Here is a 22898-nt window from a genome sequence, read left to right as displayed (position 1 = left end):
TTAGTCCTGAAATTGTATTAGATTTTTACAATAAGGATACAGTTTTTTTAAACAAAAAAGTACATTTTTTTTAATAAAATGATCCCTATCATGACCTTCTCAAAATATTACAAAAGAAATTTTAACCCTTTCAGGGGTGTTATACAAAAGAATTCAAATCGAGGTAAAATTTTGCATAAATGGTAGTATATGTGCCTTAAGAGCATAAAACTGAGATTGAAAATTATCAGAACGAAATTCTGAATTCTAAGACTCAGTATGTATTTTATACCACCGCCCCAGTAAGAAATTTTTTCCATGTAGCTTTCAATGATAATTATTTATTTTTTAAATCTATTTTGCAGACTTTTAATGTGCATTACAGAAATGCGTTCTTGAATGCAATTACTTAGATTCGGAGTCAAAAATTTAATTATGTGCATTACAGAAATGCATGCTTGAATGCAATTACTTAGACTTGGAGTCAAAAATTTTAAATTTTAGAGATAAAATTTATTTTTAGGCAATTTGATGATGTCATCGAGTTGAGCATATTTAGATATAATATGTGAAAAAAGCTTTTGAAAGTGATTTAAGCTGAATATTAATACTCTATGTAACAATGCAAAACTGTGTTAACCCGTTCAGAATCAACAATTCCATTGTTATCAGCTCAATGAGCACAAACCAAGATCAAGGCTGTTATTTTATTCATCTTGTCACTGAGCGGTTGTGAGTGCACATGCATTTGAGAAATAGTTTAAGAAATAATTATCTTTTTTTTTTTTTAGTTATTACTACCTATCAAAAATTTAATAAATATAGCATTAAAAACACAAACTGTACCATACTGTAACTGTAACAGGAACTGTGACACACTGTTATAAGGAAATGTAACTCAGCTGAAAAATGAAAATTTACTTTCATGAAGTTATCAGTTTTATGCTTTTAATAATTTATAAAAAGAACATGCCTCTTGCTATGATACAAAGTCCTCAGAACTCCCTCCTCACATGCATACTTTTGATTATTGGGCCTCTGGGTCCTGTAAGTGCCCCTTTCGAATTTTTTGTAAATACAGGATGTAATACCACATTTGATGGCACATAAGATGCACTTTTTTCTTAAATTTGGTCTTAAAAAGGTTACCTGCGTCTTATACGTGAAGGACACAAGTTAACTTTCAATACTGAATGCTATTTTTAGCCTGGATAAAGGTCTAGACACACATAACTTTTTCTACATCTGCCATAATTATTTTGTGCATGCGTGAAATATCTGTCACCAAAAAGTGCCAAAGCTCGAAGCTGATGTCGAAGTTCGAACAGGTTTGACGGTCACATTACGTCTATGGAGCCTTTCCTTCTTTACATAGACTTTCTTTGACTCAGCCGACACACGTGTCAGTATCGGTGCTTAAAACTATTTGTTTAAAAAAATACCCTGGAAAATATGACTACAGGAAACAAGAGATTAAGCTATACAATTCAGTATAAACTAGGAGTGTTAAACTACGCCAAAGTGCACGGAAACAGAGCAGCAGCAAGGCATTTCGGTCCACCACCTACCGAAAAAATGATACATACCTGGCGACCGCAGGAAGATCAACTGAAGAATGCTAAAAAACAAAAGCATAACCTTCGATGCCCAGCTCCATCTTAGCCTGAACTTGAAAATGCCATAAAAATGTGGGTGATAGATAAGAGGAAATCTGGAATAAGTGTTTCAACCAAAATGATAATCAATGAGCCAAAGGATTTGCAGAAAAACATCGGAATCAGAACGTTTCAGGGTCTGAGGGCTGGTGCTACAGGTTCATGAAAAGGCAAGGCTTATCAATGCGCACAAAAACAACTAGAAAATGCCATCAGATTATGAAGAAAAAATAATTTGTTATAAATGCATTCAAGAAAACTTTTTTTGAGCTCGGTCAAATAGGAAATATGGATGAAATTCCACTCACATTTGATGTACCATCCAACAAGACTGTGAGTATTAAAGGGTCTAAATAAATAACCATAAAAACCACAGGTCATGAAAAAACCCGATATACGGTAGTTCTAACATGATGTGCTGATGGCACAAAACTACCGCCGTTTTTCATATTCAAAAGAAAAACTCATCCGACAGAAAAACTTCCAACGGGTGTAATTGTTGATGTTCATCCGAAAGGCTGGATGGACGAAGCTGGAATGAAACTGTGGTTACAGAACGTATGGGCGAGGCGACCTGGTGGACTCTTAAAAAAACCCTCTCTTTTGGTTTTGGATCAGTTTAGCGCCCATAGAACTGAAACCATAAAGACAATAAAGCGAGAGAATTAAAAACCCAGATAGCTGTCATTCCTAGTGGACTGACTAGCCAATTGCAGCCTTTACACGGTGAATAAGCCATTTAAGGAAAAAGTGCGAAAACGATGGAACAAGTGAATAGGAGAGCCACATCACGTCCTCACACCCTCAGGTAGAATGAAGTGGCCCTCTATTTCACAAGTATGCAAGTGGGTAAAACGATCTTGGGAGGACATAAAGGCTGAAGTAATTGTTAAGTCCTAAGAAGTGCAGAATCAGTAAATGCTCTTGACAGAACAGAAGACGACGCATTATTTGAAGAAGGTGATACTAGTGATGACGATATTCTCGTTTTCGATGATGATGATAGTGAAAAGGATTTTTATGGTTTTGAAAGCGATTAAAGTCTAATTTCATGATAGGCAACATTTTCCTTGAATCTGTGTTTTTTGTTGTTTCTGCTTTATTTTGTATTATGTTTGATTGCTTGCCATTCATTCATTTATTCATTATTGAAATTTACATATCATATTCAAAATAGCTTGCCGTTTGTTAATTTTCCTTAATAAAAATATATTTGGCTTTTACGAAACGTGAGAACTAAAAGAAACGACATTTTAAGTTATTGTGGTACCGCGCTATTGTGCGCACTATTAAAACCTTTTTCCCTTGTGTGTGGCCTTCTAAATAAGGGTGCGTCTTATATGCCATCAAATACGGTATATCATTTTTTGTTCAGGGAGAAATGTTTTTAAACGATTTTATTTCTGATACATCTCAAAGCTCTTTTTTTTTTTTTCCTTCTATTTTCAGCCCTGTAGTGGTCCCTTTTTAATTTTTCTATAAATAACGTAGTAATATATAATTTTGTTAAGGAAGAATGCTCTTTTACTAGAAGTCCTAACATACCTTGAAGCTATTTTTTCCACTATTGGACCCATGGGCTCTACAGAAGCCCCTTTCATAAACAACTAATATAAATACACTCTCACCTCACAGAACAGAGAAAGAAGACAAGCTTGGAAGGCCAATAATAGCAAGTCTTACATGGGTGATGGTATAATTTATATACCAGTCTTAAAAATCATTAAATAATCTACTTCAGCAGTTTTTTTTTTTTAAATTGAAATGCAGTAAATATATATAGTTCAGCCTATGTATGTTATACATATGGAGATTTTGAATTTCCACCCCCTCCAGTACAGTTTAGGTATCTTGAAATGTGAGACCTCTGAATGAGATACATTAATTTGGCAGTCGCAAAATATTCAGCATTGATAGGGTAGTGCTGCCACTTAAAAATTACATATTTTGGTATTAAAAAAAAACCTGCATTTTTAGGGTTTAAAAAATTGACAAATTTCAGGTATATTTAATAAACCAGTGCCCTTGAAAAGGATAAACAAATACAAGTACTACCAAATACACCAGGATGATTGTTTATTTGCTAAAACGTGCTGCATGCATGGCTGCAAATCTGGGCTACTGTCACAGATATTTGAAAAAGAGTTATGCAAATCTGAACTTTGAATTGACTACTTTTAAGCATATCTGATTATGAATGCAAAAATTTAGAATCTTAACAAACTTCACATTTTGAAAAAAAAAATCTGATATATACACCACAACTTCCTTGTACGGAATACTAAATTATACACATTTTTTCTTGCATTTCATTTAAACTTATTGGATTGAATTAAATCTACTTCGTCGTTAGCGCATAAAACCACAACAGAATAAATGCACTCTTTAAAATTTACTATATTTGTTTACCATAGAGACACTCTGACGCTAGGTTCACTTAACAGCATTAAAATTTCGTTTATATTATAACTAATCCTAATAGTTTCTGGTATACTGGTACACAATCACATTAGGATTTTAACCAGTTCCTTTTGCATATGCCTTAGGCCAATTACGTATGTAAATAAATCAAGGTGAGAATGCATATTATAACTCAGAATGCACAATATTTATATCATTTGAAGAATTATCTAATCGTTGCCACATAGTCTATTCAAATACTATAACAAATTAAAATGATGTATAAAAGAAATTAAGCAAAAAACAAACAGTTTTTAACAGGCGATTCAGTATTTCTCATTCAATTAATTCAGTTCTCACTTCCCGACAAGACAAAAATACATAAAAACTCAAAATATCTATATTAAAAATTACAAAATAAATCTGAAACACTTATTTCTTCAGATAAATTCCAGAATGAATTAATTCACAATAAAAAAAAGAAGGCATGATCTTTGTTGTTGCAAAGCTCAGTTTCTCTAGATCGGCAACAAATCCACTATTCTGCTAAGTTCCAAATATAAACAAAAATGGCTGCTATGGTAAAAATAATTAGGCTTAGTGCACTTAAACAACTTTTAAATTGTTGATAATTCTAAAAATATTGCATGCAGATTTACTAAAGGTATAAAATCCTTAACCGGAAGATAAGAACAGCATAGTTCAGTCATTTCTTAAACAAAAAATGTACAATTTAAAAACATATAAGAATAAAGAAACTGAGATCACTGAGCCGAGTAACAGAGTGGATATATATACATATATTTACATATGTTTGGTGTGGCCGATTGCAACCAAAATACGAGGTGCACATCTACATGTTATAGCAGCCCTACATACAAAATTTCAACTTTCTGAGGCCACTCATTTTTTAGTTATGCGAGATACGTGCATACAGATGGCACGGAAAATTCTCTTCAGAATTAATTTAAAATCCATTTCATAATTTTTTTTTGGGGGGGGAAGAGTCTTTTATTCTGTACTTACATACAGATGTCACGCAAAAACATCGTTAAATTGCATTCGATAGCAGTCAAAACGGATATTTTCGTTGAAATATGATGCCTGAAACTTTTTTCGATTACAATACTTCCTTTTTACTTCGTACAAGGAAGTAAAAAGGGACTTTGATTCTCAGAATAAATAAATCAGAGAATTTCATGACAAAAATGCTAGGTAATAGTGACATAATACAAGTTATATTTAGCTCAGCTGCAATAGTTTTTAAACTATTTAATTTTCTGCAACATATGTTAAAAGACCTTACTTAACTTTACTATATAGTCATATAAACACTTGAATAAATGCAAACATATTTATAAATTTATGGAAAAAACACAATGAGCAGATTACTATCAAAGCATTTATACATAGCATTTACACTAGATACAGATAGGAATGCATGTGCAGAGATAACTCTCCAAGAATTTTTAGGTCATATAGATATAGTTGCAATTTTAAACTTCAATTGATAAATTGTTTAAATATGCTTAGAACTACCATGTTGATTGCATGATATTCATCTTATGATTATACAGTTTTGCTCAAACTATCTGAATTTTCTATTCAGTGTGCTGTTTACTTTTTTTAGAAGGGGATAAGATTTTCATTAAAAGAGCTGCCATCTGCCTCTTCATTTGGAGGGTGAGACAAATTATAAACTGAAATTAATTTTAAAATATTGTACTCTTCTGTATGCAGAGTTGTCAGTTGAGTTCTGTTTAAACTTTTTAAACTGATGCAAGTACAGATTTCAAGTTCAAGTATGATATTTTCATATTAATATATATTGGTTGCTGAATATTTTAAATTTCATCTATGAATGTAAGGGATAAAATAATTGAAAATCATTTCTTGAAAACAAATTACTGCAGGTTCTTGTTAGCAGATGCGGGATTAAGCAGCACAATATTATTTTTATAAGTTACTACAACTGAAGACATCAGGTTATTAATCAAGTAAGGAATTAAAGACATATGATTTAAATAGGCAAATAAAAAATTTAAAGATAAAAATGTATAAAACTTTAAAGGTACAGTTTTTGTAAAATTATTAAAAATAAAATTTTCATAAAATAATTTCTTACATTCAACATTAGGGAAAAATTTGGGCTATTTTTAATGAAACTGTATAAAGTAAAGCAGAAAAATTTGATGAACTAAAACAAATTTCTAACAACACCCCCCAAAAAAGGAAAATTTATTTATGCTTTCAAGACAAAATGTACATCCAAAATCTACCAATACTGGAAATTTTGGATTGGATCATTTCAAATATTGTAATATTATTCTTTTGTTAATTATCAGCAAATCTGTTTATTGTTTGATACAGTCAAAAGTCGTTAATCCGGACTCGTCGGGACTTCGGCGATTCTGGATTATCGATTTTTCCGGATTATAGATCATCAGTTTAAATCTCGTAGGATGGCATGCAGAAATTCTAAAATTAAAAATATGAAACCGTAATTTATGAAATAAAGAACAATTATGATCTAAAGGGTATCAAAATTTACAAAAAGAAAAAGCTTAATATTTATTTGTTTACTTAAATAAACATTTCTTTCAATGTAAGTTGTTTAAGTTTTGCTTCGTTTCATGTGATAATACTCTCTCTTTAATTCTATTAAACAGACATAATTTCTTGTTCAGTTACAAAGTTCCGCTGTTCAAGTCCTATAATTGCTATGTCAAGAACACCGACTAATTTGTCAATCGAAATTTTTTCGTTTTCAATAACCTCTGTTACTTTTCTTCGCTATCTAAAGCGAATTATAATGACGAGGAACTTGTTTTAAATCATATCAAAGACGGAGCATATCGAAATGAAATACTACATTTGGTAAGGAAGTATAAGCCAAATAAAATAAAAACATCTGATCTTCAATTATAAGCCAAATAAAATAAAAACATCTGCCCTGAAGATAAGGATAGTGCTGAGAGATAACTTCCAATTCATTACGCGCCCGCCGCGCGGCGTTCCTCCCGCCGAGCAGCGTGAAATTGATAAACAGATTTCGGATTTCAAAACATACTTTTGCTTTAGATCCTTTACATATTAACAAATATATATCGGAAATTCTATTTGATATAATCGAAAGTTTAAGCTTACTTTTATAAAATTGCTCCTACAGTCTGCAAAAAATAATAAGCCGGATCCAATTCGAAAATTAAGGAACAACGCAATCATCAACATTAACTGAAATAGATAATTAGATAATTTTAGCTTATACGTCCATTATACATAAAACGCGCACGCGAAAACGTATTCTGCACTTGCGCACACTCATATGCGCAGTAGTAAAAGGTCTTACGCGCGCGTAAGCGCCTATGCGCATGTGTCAATGCGGCGCATGCGCAGAAAGTTTTTAGTTTTGAGGTCCGGATTATAGATCATTCCGAATTATGGGTGTCCGAATTAACGACTTTTGACTGTACTACTTAAAGTTTTATAACATGCTATATATGTTTAAGCTTAGGAGAAAGATACTATTTCCATACAAAAATTTCTTCAATAAAAACTGAATTTCTCTAAATGGATATATATTTAAAATTTTCTAAAGTTATAATTTTATAGTATGAGTAAGTAGTGTATAAAGTTTATACTTTTGTTAAATTGATTATACTAAATAAACATTCAAATACGCATTTAATTCATGTTACTATCTCAGATACTAAATTTATTTATTACTTTTGTTAAATTGATTATACCAAATAAAAATTCAAATATGAATTTAATTCATGTTATTATCTCAGAGACAGTACTTTGATGAAATAGCAACATTATTTTTCCCATTGCTGTCAAGAGTCAAACTTCTGTAAAAGAATTATTAACAGATTGAAGCATATGTATCTACATTGGAAAAATGATATATTTTTCAAATAATAAAAAAAAAAAAGTGAAAAAAAATAATTTATACCTTTTCCCACATTTCATAATGATCAACTAAAGCTTTTAGTTTTTTTGCTAATTCTGTATTCTCTTCCCTTAGCTGAATGTTTTTCTTAGAATTTTCCTGCATTAAAGCACTAATGTCATTTAGAGTTACTTGGAACTTATTAGCAACTTCTTTCCTTTTCTCTTCTTCTTCTTTGATACGAAGCAGACTTTCTTCCTGAATTAATAAACATACATGTACTAAATTAATAAACAGTAACAAGAAATGATTTCCTTTTAAAATGCAATACATAAAGACTCAAAAATTAGAAAATATCATTCATCATATGATGTGTATCATAAATAATATTTACTGCTTTAGCAGTAGTTGATACCAAATTTTTTGAATAAGTAACCATGCAGATATCATAATTATGTATTAGTGAATAAAATTTAAAATCTGCTCAATAACACTGATAAGCAGAACTGTAGCATTCCTAAGCCTAAATTTACATGATGCCATACATCCAAAAGCCTAAATTTACATGACGGAAAAGAATATTTATACATTAAAAGTAAATGACTAATGTTATTTTCTATAATTATGCTATACGCATTCACAGTAAATTTAATAAAAAATTTAATGAATACAGTTAAAAACATAAAAACTGATTTTCTAGAATCATATACTCTTAAAAAGAAAATTATTCTAAGGCCAAACATGAATACGACATTTATACGTGAGAAAGATGATATACTCTTAATTAAATTTTTATATGAATAAATAACAAGTGGTATGCAAATTAAAAACTTACTTAAAAATTCTTATTGATATAACAAATTATTTATACTGCTGTCACCAACACATTTGCAATAAACTGTTCCAGAATACTAGTTCATACGAGGTGTGACACAAAAAACACGAGACTGGAGTCAAGGAGAACTGTTTCTGTAAGTACACGAGTCATTGTACTTACAGAAACAGTTCTCCTTGACATTATCACCTTCAAAATAGTCCCCTTCAGCATTCATATACTTCTGCATTCAGTGTTGCCATTGCTGATAATAGTTTTGGAAGGCCCTTCAGGAGATTCTCCGTCAACTGAGGTAAAATGCAAGATTTAACTTTAGGAAATAAAAAAAAAAGTTGCATGGAGCCAAATCAGGTGAAAAGGAAGATGCCCCATCACAGTAATGCTTTTGCTAATCAGAAACACACCCTGCTTGACAGATAGGGCTGTGTAAGTGGGTGCATTGTCCTGGTGCAACAGCCATCCATCACTCCATAACTGTGGCCTGTTTTCTCTAATTTGTTCACTAAGTTTTTTTCGTACTGCAATGTAGTAATGTTGATTACAGTCTGACCACTGGGAACCCATCAATCATTACAATTCCAAAGAAGACAATCAACATTGCCTTAAATTCTGATTTTGACATGTGTGCTTTATCCCTTTTCCTGAAAACCGCTTATGCCATTGAAACACACGTGTATGAGACAAAGTTTCATCGTCATAAGCCTCAGTTAACATTTGAAATGTTTTTGTGGCTAATTTCTTAAAGTTTCACAAGAAACTTGATGTTCATTCGCTGTTCACTTTTTACATTAGACATTTTTTCTGGCAGATTGCAGATGCACATGTTCACTCAATGACGCAGTACTCCCAACTGGTGTGATCGGTTAAGTTGAAACTGGATGCATGGATAGAGAAGGTGTGAAGGATGACATCACCATAACAGTTTTTGCCAACTCCACTCCGTTTTCAAGCTACACACTTAGTCTCGTTGTTTCTGTGTCACACCTTGTATATTATCAAATTCTCAAAATATATACAGAAAGCTATCTGCTGCTGGTATCAAAACTAATGCACTTTAAATTAAAATTGTAATAAACTGTTTTAGAACACTAATAGTAATAAACTATTTTAGGAACACTAGTTTGTATTAACAATAAAAAAATCATCAAAATATATGTAGAAAGCTATTTAAATTGTTGCAATTATTTACAGCTTGAGAAGAAAACAAAATAACAGGCATTTTCAAAATGAATTTATCTGAAATCAGAAATTACAAAATAGTATACAATGCACATAAAAGCAGCCATATATGTTACTTTGCTTGTAAAGTTAGAAGGTAAATTGTCCTATACAATAATGCAAAATTTACATTTGTAACATAATTGCTGTAATTCAAATAAATATCCATTTTATTGTCATATTTACAAACACCTAAATTTGTTCTATGGAGAAACATGCATGCAAATAAGTCTGAATTAGCTTCCATCATTACTTGCATATGAAAAAAAAAATATACAAAGAAGAATCAATTATTCCTAAAAATACATCCAATAAAATAGATAGTTTCACTTTATTGCTACATTTCTCGGTACTTTTCTGTTTGGCCGGCGCAAACGATAAAGTAGCCAATAATGGTATAACTGATACCAAACGGAATATCTTTGTTGGTAATCTTTTACGCCTCATTTTCAAAACAAGTCACAGCCATTTCTTACCAAATTGATTTTTTCTTTCAATACTGGCATACAATTATGTAGAATATTTACAAAGATAGTTAAATTTTATGCCCTAAGACCATTCACGGTAATTAAGTCAATTAGGTTGCAATCACACCACTCACCCGAAGGCAAAAATACAGAAAAGGCAAAATTAAGGGTTAAAGTCATCAATTCTAATGAGAATGCACTAGCGAAGTAAAGCATTACGGTTTTACATAATTTCTGAGTAAGCTATTCGTACGAATTGAAATAATTTTTGCATTTAAACTCGTATTCCAAATTAATATTTAACTTGAAATTAATGTAGATAATTGCTGAGAGAACTACATTTTTGTAGCGTAGTTTACGCAAGATGAGATCCCTTGGGGTCACATGATACGAACCGGCGAATCAGGATGTTGAACCATGATAGCATAGTAAATTCTTAAATTAATGACTTTTTACAAATTTATTGTCTTTATTTATTGGCTTTTTACAAAATTATAAACCAATTTAAATAGTTTATGCTTTCAAAATAAAAAATTCTTAGAACTAACATTTGTTAAATTTTTTATGCGTATACTGTATGTTGTCGCCAAGAAAGTCTGCTTGGTGAGATTTGCGCCGGTGAAACAGAAAAGTACCCATTTCTCTAAAAGCATTTTAAAACTATTCTAGAGATAAAGATCTTATTAATAACTTCTATATTATTTGATAGACTTTATTAATTTCTATATTATTTGGCATATTTAATATAAATTGATAAAATCACAGAGTCTTTAAAGAGCACAAAATGAATTAACTAATTTTAACTACTCTGAAAATAATGGTGTGATAATTAAATACTACATAAATCTTAATATCTTAAATCAAAATATAAAGCTTGCTATGAGTATTACTATATACTTGAACTTACTTTCACTGCTCGATTTTGTCTCTGTAATTCTCGACACAAGCTTTCTAATCGGGATTTGGCTAAAATCATTCTATTATGTTCAGCTTGCAATACTTCTTTCTCCCTCCGCTGGGTAGTCGCTTGTCGCTCTAACTGTTTTGCATGGGATTCGAGATTACGTAACTCTTCCAAAACTGCTACATGTTTCTTTAAAAGACACTGTAATTTTTCCTCAAGAGTCGAGCAATTTGGTAGCGATTTTAACACCTGATCTGCAAGAAAATATCTTAAACTTAGAGAAACATATAACATTATACTGGGCCATCCAAAAAGGTCTGCAGTTTCTCAAACCGATGCATGTTTTCTTCTAATTATTTTGTTATTTCAGATATGGAGTGCCCTTGATTGGCTGTCTGAATCTCGGAAGTTGATATTTACATATAATCTCTCCTGTTTAAATTGCATGATTTTTGCATGTATTGTGGCATAATTTTTGTGTATGTGTTATGCAGTACTAAAAATGGAGGACTTCATTTTTATCACATTTATTATTATTATTTTTTAATTTATAAAAGGAAAAAATGCCAGTCGGATAGCTTTTAAAACTTGTGTTGATTACAAACAAACTGCCGTTTGTGATGACAGAGTTTGAAGATGGTTTGAGAAGTTTAAGCATGGAAGTTTTAGCCTTGAAAACGATGAATGGTCGAGATAATCATCCTCTGCAATCAAGGGCTTATTAAAATAAATCCAACTTATATGGTCACGAACAAACAGCATATATATTCAAAAAAATTACAGAAAAAATTGAGAAGAAGACTGTGTATGTAAGCTGCTATGATGCGTGGGTACCCCACACTTTAGCAGAGCAGAAATAATGTGCTTGCTCAAATTCTGGTACTAGATTCGTCTTTGATGAGATTAAAAAAAAACCTCCTTTTTTGCAATGGCTCATTACTGGAAATGAAAAGAGGATGTAATATAATACAATACAATGTTTACAAGAAAATGATCAAGCGTGAGCCAAAATAATTCTTTTTTAGTAACATCAAAATGGGAGCTGCATCTGAAAAAAGTAACACTTTGTGTATGGTGCGACTAAAAAGGAATTGAATACTATGAATTAGTGCTACAAAATAAGACTTTAAATTTAGAAAAAAAAAAAAAAAAAACTATTTAAAATTGCATTTTTAAAAGCAGTAATCAAAGCAAAGTGCCCAGAGCTGATTAACCTTCGAGGATGGCCTTCCATCATGATAATGCTCATCCGACATTTCAATGAATGTCAGACAAAACCTCATAGAGTGTGGCTATGGTGGTTTGTATGCCACCTCCTATTCAACACACTTTTCTTCTTGAATTTTTTTCTCTCCAAGTCACTTTGAAATTCTTTGAATGGCCTGGAGTTCAATTCTTTGCAGACTGTAAAACAGCACACAAATAATTTCTTAAATACATCACATGACCTTTTTACAGGGTTCGTACACATTTCTGCACACAGAAATTAAGTACTTTTAAGGACTTTTAAGGACCATTAATGAAAAAAAATTAAGGCCTATGAACAAACGGGAACTGAATAAATTCAATTGAAGATATTATGTATGCCTGAATTTCACGTTTGTAATACCATCCTAACAATAAAATAGATCCATAAGTAGTATGCATTATTACTAAACTTGAATTAATTAACATAATTGTTAATAAGTTTGAGAATAAAATAAACTATGCAATTTATCAAGTAGCATTAAATATTTTACACTTATGATCGTTGGTCATATTTGAACGTTTATAACAATTTCCTTCTCTTTTAAGCATCTTTTCTAACAATTAGAGATTTGTCTCAATATGCAAAGCAATGCTCTCACTAGTTTCTGCGTGCTTCATCTCCTAACTTGTCAACCTCTCCATAATGTACCTATGAGGGTTTAATTGATCTGGTAAAAGTTAAATAGTCCCAAACCCCCGACTGACATGAAGCATATTATCGCCATGTCTGAAATTAACTACAATATCAGACAAAGGTTTAAATGAGCTTCTTATTTAAAAAGAACTTAGAACATAAAGGCATGTTCTGATGCTAACAAAATCAATTACAGCTCAAGGTGACGTAATTAAACAACAACAGTCAAATTCAAACTAATAATGCGGACTAATGGTCAAAGATTATACAATTTAATTGTAATTTAATCTGGCTCAATAACTCTATCATATGAGGAAATAGAAATAGTAAAGGTTGAAATCATAAACAATAGGGTAATTTACATAATAATAACTGCACATATATTTGAAGAATAAGAATAATTTCCTTTATGTACTCAGTTTCTTTCTTCAACACGTTTCCTTTTCATTTTAGGAATTTTGGATTTAATTAAGGATTTGCGTTATTCTAAAAAACACTAAATGCATATAGAATGTACAGAAAAAGCGGCTAATTTTACTTCTTTAGTACTATGAACATTCAGAAGCAATATGAAATATATATAGTAAAGGACAGTTACAGAGCTGATGTGGCAGAATTTCTAGAATTTAGTGACACACCAAACAACAAAATCTAGAAATGGCAAAACTTTTAGAACTTTGAGCAAGCATTGGAAGCAGAATTTAGAAAGGCAGTAGGCAGCAGAATTTGGGATCCACAGAGATTGAATCAGGTGGGAAAATGCCTAGTGCTAGCTATGTGTATGATGCATTAAGAAATATTAGATGAATCTTTTAAATTTAAGTTTTCAATTTCTTTATTAATAAAAAAATCCCTTTCTATAATGCCTGTCCATGTGATAAGATCAGAAGCATTTTTGATATTTCCATGCTTCTGTCTAGTGAAAAGTAGAGAAAATAAAGAGAAAATAAACATGTTAAGATTCTAGTATCAGAAGTAATACATTCAAATATTATGTTTTTCATTGTTCCTCCAGATTTTCTCCCAAAATTACGAAATTCATTGCAAACTTTCTATAAAATACATTCAATACCCGTTGATACCATGGAGACATTTTTCATTTTGTCACATATTTCTCGAATCTTCTAGAATTGTGGGTCTATAAATCTTGCCTTCAAAACCTTTTAAACTTTCTAAGCTGCAATGTCTAAAATCCTAAAGAAAAATTATCCCTACCATTTCTGTAACAGAAAAAAGCTAGAAATATTTTGGAAAAAAGTAGGAGGGAAAAAGTATAAAATTAATTTTATAAAGAAAACTGATGCACATTCTGAGAATTTTGAATATTCTGAGACAATTATATGGGAAAAACTCTTACTATGAAAAAATTAAAAACAAGATTTTTAATTAATTACATAGCTAATTTTGCTTTTGCTAAGAGCTGCTTAGTAAATTGTGCTTTAAAGCATTATACCTTGTTTATTTTTCAGATTTAAAATATTGTACAAGTTGCTAAAATGAAACTTTATAATATGACAGGGAAAAATAAAAATGTTTTATTTTAATGTTATATTTTAAGTATAATTTCAATATATTACCATTATTTTAATAGAATTTATCAATGTTACGATGTTTTAAAAAAAAATCGTCAAAAAATTCTCAGATTTTGGAATTAAAAAGTTTCTATAGAAACTAATCTTAAAATCGCCAAAATGTTGAAAAGTCAACAAATTTAGAACCGTTTAATAAAAGAATTCACATTCCCAAAAGCAAAAAGTTGTTTAAGAGTTCTTTACTAGAAAAAATGAATTTCGAAATGCTTATGTTTCACTTCTTGCTTAGAAACTCGAGTACCCCATCACTTATATTAGAAATAGAAACAAATTATAACTCATGAACCCATTCAAAAGATTACCATATATACAGCAGTGAATCACCAAAAATATTCCTCAAAATGCTAATTCACACTCAAAATGATAGTCGTAAAAACAGACAGAAATTTCTGATGATTAAAATTAAGGACCTTCTGTTGATTTGGGCCAAAATTAAGGACTTTTAAGGACCAAAAATAGATTCCAAAAAATCTAAAGACTTTTAAGGACTCTTAAGGACCGTATGAACCCTGATTTTAGAAAAGGAATTTCCTAGCTGCACAAGTGATGACAAAGGCAGAGAATAAAATGGTGCTTATGTGACTCATTGAAAATTTCTTTTTTCTTTCTTTTTTTTTTTTTTTTTTTTTTTAAATTGCTTCATTTGCATTTACTATAAAAAAACTGCACAATTTTTCAGTTGATTAAATTATCTTAAAACATGGAAAGTGTTATACAAGGTCATCTCTCTTAAAAAATTTGTACATACTATAATTGGGGGGGGGGAACTATGCTGAAAGTGGTATATTAGAGACAAAGGGAAGAACAATTATTTTACATAATGCTAAGTCTAAATCGAACATTAAATACCAATCTAGAATAATTTATAATAATCAATATATATATATATATATATATATATATATATACTGATCAATTATTTTAATGACAATATACACTGCTATAAAAAAAGCCCAGTTATGAAATAAAGCCAATAATCAAATATAATCTAAAACTTTAACCTTTTCGTGGGCCATTTATTTCTCTTTTGAATTTCTTCCTTTTTTATGTTTTATTATCAATTAAACAATAGCATTTAAGGAAATATATTTTATTTTGCCAAATTTTTTGTTTACATTTAAATTTTAGGGGGTGGGAAGTATACTTCCCACGGGACCTTTTATGGTCATAGAGAAAATTCAATTTAAAGGCGATTATTTGTCGTGAAAAGATGAGAAACATGTTGCAATGCACAAGTGTACTTCAGATACTTCACACATATGGCGGGTTCTCTTTTCTTGTGCCTTTGTGCTACATTTCTTATATCGTCTATAGTTGGAAACCATCTTTGGCATATGATTTCCCACACTGACTAAGCATACATTATTCGGAACTGAACATCTTTCTGCTTGGAAGCTAGCAGAACGGCCTTTCTTTTTTTGAGGAATATCCATCTATTAGTTGACGAGCTAATGCTATACAGAATGTTAGCTGGTCTAAACTTCTGTTTCTCTTGTTTCCTTGCCACAGTATAAAACTATTTACGATGCCAAGATCAATAAGAAAATAAAAAATACGATGTCACCATTCTACAGATCTTCTTCGTATTTGGTACCTTTCTTTTCTTTGATCGAAACAATCAACCCCTACCATGATATCGTTATATACAGCAACAGCTTTAGAGAAAGGTACTTCTGTTTTAGTACCATCCTTTTTGTATGATTTACAGATGTAATAATCGCTGAATTATGTGCAGTAGTCAACAATGTAACAGCCTTTTTGTCCATCCATTTTATTGCAGCAACTTCTTCCTTAGTTAAAAACACTGATTCCCCTCTTTGTAGTTTGTTATTAGCCTTCCTTTGCGGCCATACAGTCCCCACAGAAAACAGACCACTTATAAGTAGACTTTCTTGCAAGCCTAAAAGATGTCAAATAGTTATCATAGGCTATAAGATGACCTGTCTGTTTCACATCTTCCGTTTAGTTTAGTTATTACTGTTTCCCCTAAGCTCAATATTTTATCCATATTATCAGAAGTTTCTTTTCCACAATAAATTTCAAATTTTTGAATATATCCAGTTTTAGAGTCTGCTAAACACCACACCTTGTAACCTCTTTTTATAGGCTTCATTGGTATATACTGCTTCAATGAAGTTCTCCCTTTGAAAGCTATCATACATTCATCTATTCATAACGTTGACGAAGGTTCGTAGACTTTAGGTATGGAATCATCGAGCTGCGAGAGGATGCCTGACTTTAGGAGTTTATCATACGCAAATTGCCCACATGGATTTGTGCTGTTATCGTTTACATGTAAAGTCTCAGTTATTTTTTGAACCTCTTTGCGATTATTATTCTTGCTACTGATTGAACATTGAGATTAGGGTCTGTGCTCCAGCAGTTTTTCAGTTCAGGCAATTGATATATACCCATGAGTATATGCATACCTACCCATGCTTTCAATTTTTCTGATGTGATTTCTTTCCAGTTCAGGATAATGTGTTTTTGTGGTATTATCCAATCTCTTCCTTTTCTTAGTCTGCTTTGCATATGAGTTTGTTTCGTCAACAATATTCTGTAAAATTTCCTCAGTAAAAATCATGCCAAAATAATCTTTTTTTTTCTCAGTAGAATTGAATGATATTTTTAAATGTATTTTAAAAAATATTCTAATTTTTCCAACATACCTATTGCACGTGGCTTTTATACATGATGCAATAGTATTTTCACTTTTTACCCATTATTTATTATTCAATATTAGATAGTTACTGCAGAAATATACAAAATAAGAAAACGTTATTATAATAAAGACAATGCTTTACTTACATTTGAAGCAGAATCGTATAGCAATGCAAATGTCAATCAAAGCTGGTGTCTCAGTGGAACAGATCTCACACAACGCGTTCGAACTTTCAAAATAAATGTGGTAATTCTGTTTTCAATCGATTGAACACAGATGGCAGCACAATACTGAAGTGAGAATTAGAGTTCCAACGTTATAATAGCAAAGCCAATATATTATAGTGGGTTTTGCGCTTTCCACAGGTGTATTTCCCAGGAACATGTAGGTGGGAAGTAATCTTCCCACGGCCCACGAAAGGGTTAACAAAACTGGAATAAACAGGGTTGCCATTCAAACAGGAGAATGAAATTCCCCGACTTTTCCAGGTGTGTCTTAAGAAAATTCCAGTCTATCCATGTAGTGCATGTTGGCTGTGTTGAGATGCAAATTAATTATGGTACCACTTGAAAATATATACATACAAAAAGAAACATAATAGGCTCAAAATTAAAAACAATATTTTTAAACCCATCCTGCACTATAGCTGCAAGATTGAAGTAAAGTAAACTTAAAAGCATCTAAAGTTAAAATTAAATTGGAAGCAAGGCAATTCCTCAAGAATATTAATAACTGCAACCGTGTATAAGAGGTTTAACACAAATCTAAATATATCAAAGAATTCATTGGAAGAACAAACTCGAAAAATAAAAATGCGAAAAGAAAAAATATACAAAATTATAAAAATTAATCTCTTTTTACTGAAACTCCAATTCAGAACTCATCAGGGCAAAATGATTTAAAGTTTCATGAAAGTCAATTAATATGTTTCAAAAACATATACCGTTCTCATAGTTCATTTGAGTTTAAAAACCAAAAAAAGATTCAATTAAATTTTCATTTCATTTATTATAAATAAACTTGTGAATGAAATGGGTGAATGCATTCCAAAAGCAGGAAAAAAAGGGTACAATATATGGTCGAAAAGGAAGCATAATACTGGATCATACAGTGTGTGTTACATTAATTAGACTGGAATCCTCTAAGTAATACGGTTTTATACTCCTGAATCCAGTTCATTAGCCAAAGAGTTAACAGATAAAATATTCAAATCACAAATATATTATTGGTACAGCAGAAACCTTTTTTATTAAAACATACTACACTCAAAAAATGTTTGTATTCTATCGTTCCCAGCAAAGAGCAGTCCATTTAAATGCAAAAACAAATCTAGTAGAAAATATAATTTTCAGAAATAAAAATATACATAAAAGCAGTATTTTCCCTCTTCCCTCATAAGGAAGAACGCCAATCAAAATTACAATAGTTTCTCCAGACAGCTTCCAGTCATAAAATTTTTGCTAGGAAGTGATTTACCAGCTTTTTAAAAAAGATAGAGTTTTATCTCATATAATCAGTTTAAGGTATACACTGCTGCTAAACTCTCACAGTGCTTTTGGAAACAAAATTCTTTAAAAAAAGAGACAGATATTAACGCCCGTTTGGGTCTAGAGATGAAAACTAAATGGTTGTGCAAAAAAGGTTTATTTCATTAGGAGATAAATTTGCAATGCACAATTTTAACAATCAATTTCTCATGTTTCTGTTATATTCACAAATAGGAAAATAATAAATTAACTTGTTAATCTCTAAATTTACAGCTCAATTTTAATATTTCTATTCCTACTTTATTTTTTTTATTGCAAAATATCTACCACTATTTGGCCCATGAGTTGTGCATACAAATCTTGAGTGGCCTCTCACACAGGAAAAGTTTAACAAATCTTGTATACAGAATTTATCTAGACAGCAGGCTGAGTTTGATAATAATGATGAACAAAATTAAGTTTTATTATATTCAATATTGTAAGACAGACACACAAATAAAAAAAATTCTGCCACTTGTTAGACATGCTAATGTGGCATCATTATGAGGTTGCAGCATTCTGATATTTAGGGCCAATGCTAGGCATGTTGCTGTCCAATGCAATCTCTGTAAGTTCTAAATTTTGCTGCCTGTGTTTTCTGCTGTCCCCTAAATTCTGCTGCTCAAAGCCTCCCGTAAAATCTAAAAATTTTGCTACTGTGCTTCTCTGAATTCTCTCTCTCTATATATATATATAAAATAAAAAAATAAAAAAAATCTGGCCCCAAATTCTGCTGCCTAGTGCAGTGGTGCCCAACCTTGCTCACATTTAGCCCAAGACTGAAGGGTATTAAAAAGTCTAGACTGCTAAAGTACACAGAAGTATAGCTATAATTATTAGCGACCAGGAAACAACTAAAGATTTTGTTCCCCCTCCTGTTTGCCAAGAATGGAAAACATTTCATTCTAATATTCTATAACATCAATTCGGCAGCCCTGGATGCTGCACTTTTGGACAGATGCTCCCAACTGCACTCCCAAGATATGGCATTGAGAATACATCAAGTGTATGTGTACAGATATTCTAAAGAGTAAACAAAGTGCATTATTCATCCGTGTTTATTCTTACCTGTAATGGGATTATTATAAAGACATCATCTATTCTTTAGAAAAGGACTTAAAAAATAATCAGTAAGTCATTTTCTTTTTAATGAAGGTGAGGTTTTGGAGAAAAAACGAGTCATGACAAACATTGAATAAAATTTCAATAAATATTCTTCACTATTTAAAAAAAAAAAAAAAAAAAAAAAAAAAAAAAGGTTCAGTACTGGCGAACAGGCTGGCTGCATGGGCATTTTCATGGTTTTTCGCTAATGTAACATGTATACGAGCCAATTTTTCTTAGAAGGTTCACCACAAAGGCATCTCTCCTCTTTGGCACATAGCCCTCAAGTGCTTTGTCATAATAAATTAAACCAAACCACTCGCATATTTTTCAGTAGTTGTAAAAATTCATACAAATATCAATACTGAAGATTTTATTTCTTGTAAATTACACACTAAAAGATGTTGATAACCTCAACGATCCAGTATACTACTGCTGTTTACTGCTTACTAAGAATAATTTCAGTCAAATTTATATTGATTTAAAGTCATATTTTATATTTATTTGATACAAATACTTTCAGTTGCAAAAAGAAAGATACTATTTAAATAAACAAAATAAAAAAATAAAAAAAAAACCCATCAAAATAAGAAGTTAAATGGTGAAATTATTTAGTTACTTATATTATTAGATATGCCACCTATGAATTGTTATGTATTAGAATGAAAATAAATCCAAAAAGTTTTTAAGTCATTTAAATGTAATTTTTTTCTAAATTTAATTTGTTTTACTATTTTTAAAATTTTATATGCCCATAGTAGCTGGCTCTAATTTGAATTTTGGTTTTGAAATTTACTTTAATAATATCTGACTGTAAAATAGGTTAGCTCCCTATTTAATTTTATCACTATTAATTTACATCTGTGTCAGATCTGATTTCCATGTTTTTGCTTCATATTATATTTAATTTATGCCTTCCTGGTAAACAGACTGCCAATTTTGGTAGACATATATTCTATATACTTTATCTCATTAGCAGTAGCAATATAATTTTTTATATTTTTGACTAACTTATTGTTATTTTTTTGGGGAGAGGGGGGTTATTTTTCCAAGATTCTTATATTACATGTTGACAATATTTGTTCTAACCACTTTTGAGCAGACTTATTTCTAGAATGAATTTTAATCTTAAATCACTGTGATTACAAAATATTACTGAATTTAAACTATTTCAAAAATAAATTCAGAAAAGTAATTGATCACATGAAATTCTGGTCTGCTTCCTTATGAAGAGCTATAGTTTGACAGTATCCTTCTAGCTGTGTGAGTGCAACTTCAATTGCAAGTTCAATTTTTTAACTTTTTTTTATTCTTTTCTTTTTTTTTACTGCTGTGCCTACCAGTCATGAAGGATTAAAAAGAAAAAAAAATCTTACAATTTTCATCTTCTACATACATGTGTATGTGTATGTATAAATGTATATGTATGTATAAAATTTTTCTTCTGTGTATTTGTTTCTGTTCAATTTTAACTAATATACTTATAGTACATAAGTTGTAATTCATTTAAATTCTAAAAATACAAACCAATAGTTCTTTCTCCTTTCTTTTTAGCTGCATTATTCTTCTGTTGCTTTTTTGTCCCTCGCTCTTCATCTGCAGTAATTGTATTCTTGACTAGTTCCTTTGGAAAAAGCTTTACCTAATACAAATAGAAAACTGTTAATGAAAATTCCCAACTGCAAGAATTTAAAAATTTTGAGGTAAAATATGCAGTCATATGCCTCTATATAACCAATTAACTGATCCATTAATCATACTTATGCATTTTACCATCAACCAGTTTTGACATGCAAAAAACATAAAAAAGCAGTGTATTTTAGCACAAATAATGGACAAGCATGACATCAAAACACAATCATTACATCTTCACCTTGATTTTATGTAACCACAATTAATCCTCGATAAAACAATTTAGTTTTTGTACAGAAGGATGTAAGTTAATTGCTATACTATATGCATCTATAACTAAATAAATATCTTTGCACTTATCAAGAAAAAAATGTAGATCATGGTACTGGTGATCATAGTCAAAACATTAGAAGACTGTACACTTTAAAACTAGATTAAGAACAGACTGGAATACAAATTTCATTTTAGCTTTATTTAGCAAGTTTCATTTTGATAAGCTCCAATTAAGAGAATTACATTGCCAGGACTCGAGCTTCTGGGAGCTCTAATAGCAGCAAGATGGGGATATTATATGATGTACATATTTACATTTTATTGATATATTTCTTTGCTCTGATCCACAAATATGCTTGTACTAGATCAGAGGCTGTGTGCAATATGGCTACTATGCAGCATCTGATGACAGTTAGTTCTTCAGCCTAATCTAATAGTATATGAAGCACAAAGCAATAAGAAAAGGAATCCTGGAACCATGAAACAAATTATCATAACAAAGACTTTTTCACCTGCATTTCCCAATACTATGTCAAATATTTACTCAGAGAAGGAAAACATTTTCTCCAGTTATGGGTTAAGAATTCAATGGTCACTCTCCACCAGGTGGCTCATCTACCCGACGTTATTTATTCTTATGGGAACTGTATCTTGGAAGACAACTGGCAGGACTTTGTAAATAAGGATTCTTATGTGTTTAATGACTATGTGGGTGCTTTGCTTAACATGGAGAAACTTCATGCAGAGTTCGCCAACGTTCTTGGGCAGTTTTCTCATCATGTTAGAGTGAAACCATGTTATAGGATACTGTGTTGTAGGAGGGTTCCTGCAATTTATGAATCATGTTATAGCAAAGCCGTGTTACAGGATGCCATGT

The 22898-nt window shown here is 31.0% G+C and overlaps 1 protein-coding gene across 2 annotated transcripts in view; it reads right to left on the bottom strand.

Moving 5' to 3' along the window:
- LOC118187089 (uncharacterized) overlaps positions 1 to 22898 on the bottom strand; it is a 69536-nt gene that overhangs the window by 18433 nt on the left and 28205 nt on the right. For both annotated transcript variants that reach the window (XM_035357271.2, XM_035357272.2), the window contains exons 4-6: positions 21644 to 21758; positions 11354 to 11604; positions 7990 to 8184 (exon numbers count right to left, since the gene is read on the bottom strand). In XM_035357271.2, coding sequence (XP_035213162.1) covers positions 7990 to 8184; positions 11354 to 11604; positions 21644 to 21758 — 561 coding nt within the window. The remainder of the gene's footprint in view (positions 1 to 7989; positions 8185 to 11353; positions 11605 to 21643; positions 21759 to 22898) is intronic.

Source organism: Stegodyphus dumicola, chromosome 9, assembly GCF_044657685.1.
Source record: "Stegodyphus dumicola isolate Sdum_Otavi_A_Nest chromosome 9, ASM4465768v1".
Lineage (NCBI taxonomy): Eukaryota > Metazoa > Arthropoda > Arachnida > Araneae > Eresidae > Stegodyphus > Stegodyphus dumicola.
The sequence above is the reverse complement of the archived record's forward strand: the minus strand, read 5'-3'. Positions and strand labels throughout refer to the sequence as shown.